Source organism: Nerophis lumbriciformis, linkage group LG26, assembly GCF_033978685.3.
Source record: "Nerophis lumbriciformis linkage group LG26, RoL_Nlum_v2.1, whole genome shotgun sequence".
NCBI classification, from domain to species: Eukaryota; Metazoa; Chordata; class Actinopteri; order Syngnathiformes; family Syngnathidae; genus Nerophis; species Nerophis lumbriciformis.
The window spans coordinates 37722501-37727500 of NC_084573.2; the positions used below are offsets into that span (position 1 = coordinate 37722501).

Here is a 5000-nt window from a genome sequence, read left to right on the forward strand (position 1 = left end):
TTCAACTGTTCAGTTTTCTAGCCGTCCATAGCGCCCTACTCGTATGGATTCTTCATTCATCAGTCCGAGCAACCGTTGTAAGTTTTACAATGTAACTAAAACAATTCGTACTTACTAAAGTGTCCCATGTGTGATGTCTGTAAGGAGTGTTTTCATGCAAATTTGTACGCGCTATCGTAATGTTATGACGCTAATATGCTAACATGTTTACGAGCGCCTGTGTTAACATTATTAACTTACATTATTTTTGTATTGTTTGACTTTCACAAATTCCTTAGTAAATTCACCAAGACGGTGTTACATTGTTTGTGCTATGGCGCCATTATTTGGACAAGTTTGCTCACTGCGGGTTCTACGGTGTCCTTCAATTTAGTGCTTTCGACTGGAAGTAAAAGTGCCATTCAGTTTTCTAGCTGTCCACAGCGTCTCTACTCGTATGGATTCTTCATTTATCACTCCAAGCAATTTTTGTAAGTTTTACAATGTAACTAAAACAATTCGTACTTACTAAACTGTCCCATGTGTGATGTCTGTAAGGAGTGTTTTCATGCAAATTTGTACGCGCTATCGTAATGTTATGACGCTAATATGCTAACATGTTTACGAGCGCCTGTGTTAGCATTATTAACTTACATTATTTTTGCATTGTTTGACTTTCACAAATTCCTTAGTAAATTCACCAAGACGGTGTTATATAGTTTGTGCTATGGCGCCATTATTTGGACAAGTTTGCTCACTGCAGGTTCTACAGTGTCCTTCAATTTAGTGCTTTCGACTGGAAGTAAAAGTGCCGTTCAGTTTTCTAGCCGTCCATACTCGTATGGATTCTTCATTCATCAGTCCGAGCAACCTTTGTAAGTTTTACAATATAACTAAAACTGTTCATACCTACTAAACAGTCCCGTGTGTGATGTCTGTCGGAGTGTTTTCATGCATATTTGTACGTGCTATCGTAATGTTATGATGTGTTTACAAGTGTCTGTGTCGATATTATTAACTTACAACGACATTGGGCATTTTTGTATTGTTTCAGTTTCACAAATTCCTCAGTCAATTCACCAAAACGTCACCGTGGAGTTATTGAGTCTGTTTAGCTGATCGTGGGTCCATGACCATGACTTCTGTTTTGTTTGATCAGCCGTTTTACTGCCTTAACACAATTAAGGTATGTAAATAAACATTTACAGAATATTTCTGTGTAAATAACTCACTTTGCAACGTATCTGCGACTTATTGTCCAGTGCGGCTTATATATGGAACAATATATTTTTTCCCTGGAGTCTAGTGGGTGTGGCTTATTTACTGGCGCTCTATAGTGGGGAAAGTACGGTAGTCAAGTCAAGACAAGAAGTGCTACAGGGCGAGCAGGGGGCAGTAAAGTACCAAAGGACAAAAACCAAGGTCGAATGTGAGCAAGATCTTACTGTCTGTGGCCCCGCTGGTACCAGTAGTGGACCCTGAGAAGATCTTCTGGGTTCCATTCACAATGTGCCACCTCTTCGTCTTCCTGGAGTTCACCTTCCTCCTCCTCTCCCGTGCTACCTGACAAGCAGTGGTCCGCCTGTGTCCTGGCACAGTCCGCCTGGGTCCTGGCACAGTCCGCCTGGGTCCTGGCACAGTCCGCCTGTGTCCTGGTGCGGCCCAGCAGGCTCCGAGTCCGACTTTTCTGTTTGGACTTACCTTGGACCGGACCAGATTGTCTTCTTTCGCTAACTTCCTGGTGGTCCATCTCCTCTCCCTCGCCATCATGGCCTTCTACGGCGCTCAGTCCGAACTTGCGCTGACCGGGTGTTTGCAAGACGGAGGACGAGTGCGGCGAGGCCAGTTCCGCCTGGTACACGGACAGCGGGAGGGGAAGGTAGTGACCCGCGGTGTAGAGGCAACAACATGTCTGCGCGCAGTCATCCCCCGGTCCCGCCCGCACCGTGCGCAGCCGCTTACGAAAGGGCGGTCCGGCTTGGGGCGGCAAGCAGATCGGGGTGGGTCCGGTCCTGCTGAGCGCCTGGTGTGTGGGACTGGAGCCAGGTGGCAAGATGGTGGTCAGAAGCGGGTTGGCGGGGAAGCACCAGTCGGTGCTCTGGAGGAGGATCTCCGTTCTCAGCCGGCGGAGGAGGTTGTTGACCAGGACCGAGCGTCGCAGAAACGCCTCGGGGTCGTCGATGAAACGCATCTTCTCCAGGGAGAGACGCAGCACGTGTGCCCGCTCCTCCAGAACTGGTGCCACCTGGGGGGGTTGGACCCAAATAACCAAGGAAAGATCAGCAGAATCATCAACATTTTAACACACATTTTCCTCAGAATCATTTTCAATCCAAGTGTACACTCAGATGCATGTCTTTTTGTCATTATTTACCTTTTTCTGACACTATTTACCTTTTTTTTGTCACTATTTACCTATTTTTGTCACTATGTACCTTTTTGTTTGTCACTATTTACCTTTTTGTTTGTCACTATTTACCTTTTTTGTCACTATGTACCTTTTTGTTTGTCACTATTTACCTTTTTTGACACTATGTACCTTTTTTGTCACTATTTACCTTTGTTGTCATTATTTAGCTTTTTTTGACAATATTTACCTTTTTTGTCACTATGTACCTTTTTGTTTGTCACCATATACTTTTTTTGTCACTATTTACCTTTTTGTTTGTCACCATATACTTTTTTTTGTCACTATTTACCTTTTTTTGACACTATGTACCTTTTTTGTCGTTATGTACTGTTATTGGACACTATTTACCTTTTTTGTCACTATTTACCTTTTTTGACACTATTTACCTTTTTTGTCACTATGTACCTTTTTTGTCACTATGGACCTTTTTTCTGTCACTATTTACCTTTTTGTCACTATTTACCTTTTTTTGACACCCTTTACCTTTTTTAAAGTTAAAAATTTAAAGTACCAATGATTGTCACACACACACTAGGTGTGGCGAGATTATTCTCTGCATTTGACCCATCACCCTTGATCACCCCCTGGGAGGTTAGGGGAGCAGTGGGCAGCAGCGGTGTTCGCGCCCGGGAATCATTTTGGTGATTTAACCCCCAATTCCAACCCTTTTTGTCACTATGTACCTTTTTGTTTGTCACCATTTACCTTTTTTGTCACTATTTACCTTTTTTTGGACACTATTTACCTTTTTTAATCAATGAATGAATGAATCAATCAATCAAAATTTATTTATATAGCCCTAAATCACGAGTGTCTCAAAGGGCTGCACAAGCCACAATGACATCCTTGGCTCAGATCCCACATGTACACTCAGATGCATGTTTTTTTGGTCACCATTTACCTTTTTTTGACACTATTTACCTTTTTTTGTCACTATGTACCTTTTTTGTAACTATTTACGTTTTTGTTTGTCACTATTTACCTTTTTTCAGTATTTACCTTTTTTTGACACTATTTACCTTTTTTGTCACTATGTACCTTTTTGTCACAATTTACCTTTTTGTTTGTCACTAATTACCTTTTTTTGTCACCATTTACCTTTTTTGTCACCATTTACCTTTTTTGACACTATTTACCTTTTTTGTCAGTATGTACCTTTTTTATCACTATTTACCTTTTGCAATCAATCAATCAATCAATCAATCAATGTTTACTTATATAGCCCTAAATCACAAGTGTCTCAAAGGGCTGCACAAGCCGCAACGACATCAGATCCCACATGTACACTCAGATGCATGGTTTTTTGTCACATTTACCTTTTTTTGACACTATTTACCTTTTTTTTGTCACTATGTACTTTTTTTTGTCACTATGTACCTTTTTGTTTGTCACTATTTACCTTTTTTTTGGACACTATTTACCTTTTTTTTGTCACTATGTACCTTTTTTTGTCACGGTTTACCTTTTTCAATCAATCAATCAATGTTTATTTATATAGCCCTAAATCACAAGTGTCTCAAAGGGCTGCACAAGCCACAACGATATCCTCGGTACAAAGCCCACATGTACACTCAAATGCATGTTTTTTTTTTGTCACCATTGACATTTTTTTGAGACTATTTACCTTTTTTTTGTCACTATGTACCTATTTTCTATCACTATTTACCTTTTTTGTCACTACTTACCCTTTTCTGTCACTATTTAAATGATAAATAATAATGATAAATGGGTTGTACTTGTATAGGCCCCTTGTATATACACCGCTTTTTTTTGTCACCATGTACCTATTTTCTGTCACTATTTACCTTTTTTGTCACTACTAACCCTTTTCTGTCACCATTTACCTTTTTTTGTCACTATTTACCTTTTTTTGATCACAGGAGGTTTGTTAGAAAGCACCACCTGTGACTTTTGTGAAGTATAGATAACTTTTGAATTTGAATGACTATTTTATGTCTGCTATTAATAACAATAATTTTTCAAAATAAAGACAGCTATGAGGAAAACACAAATATGTAATATGCAATTATTTGTATTTAAAAAAAAAATCCTAAATATGTGGCATGCTAAATAAGCAGTCTAAATTGTAGTGATACGGAAATATCGATGCCGCAAATACCAGATCTTTCTGCTCTTAATGTCGATTCTCAAATCAAAATATCGATAGTTCGGGGGTGTCCTAACTTTTTCCACCAAGAGCCCCATACTGAAAAGTCAAAGTATGGTGGGGCCATGTTGGTATTTTCTTATATTAAAAAAATATATATGCTAAAAACAGATATTATGTCAACTTTGTTTTATAGGTGACTAAGTATATTACAACATTTAAGCTTTTTCTTATTTGTTATTATTTATTATTATTTGAAAATACACAACTTTTTACATTTGTTTTTTCCCTATGTAAAAACACAATAAAAAAATTAAATACAAATCATATTTGCAGTGTTTACTACTGTTGTTGTAATTTTTAAAATTAATTCATCAGTTAGTATTATTTTATTTATTAATTAACTAACTAAACTTTGTTTATAATTTAAGTATATTTTATTTTTATTTTGAGAGCTTCTTATATTTTAGATATGGGGTGTCTAAACTTTTTTCACCAAGTATG

General features: G+C 38.3%; 1 protein-coding gene across 4 annotated transcripts in view; it reads right to left on the reverse strand.

Moving 5' to 3' along the window:
• LOC133623671 (SERTA domain-containing protein 4-like) overlaps positions 1-5000 on the reverse strand; it is a 69510-nt gene that overhangs the window by 1680 nt on the left and 62830 nt on the right. For all 4 annotated transcript variants that reach the window (XM_061986948.1, XM_061986946.1, XM_061986944.1 and 1 more), the window contains exon 4: positions 1-2224. This exon is cut by the window's left edge and continues 1680 nt beyond it. In XM_061986948.1, coding sequence (XP_061842932.1) covers positions 1421-2224 — 804 coding nt within the window. In that variant the 3' untranslated portion in view covers positions 1-1420. The remainder of the gene's footprint in view (positions 2225-5000) is intronic.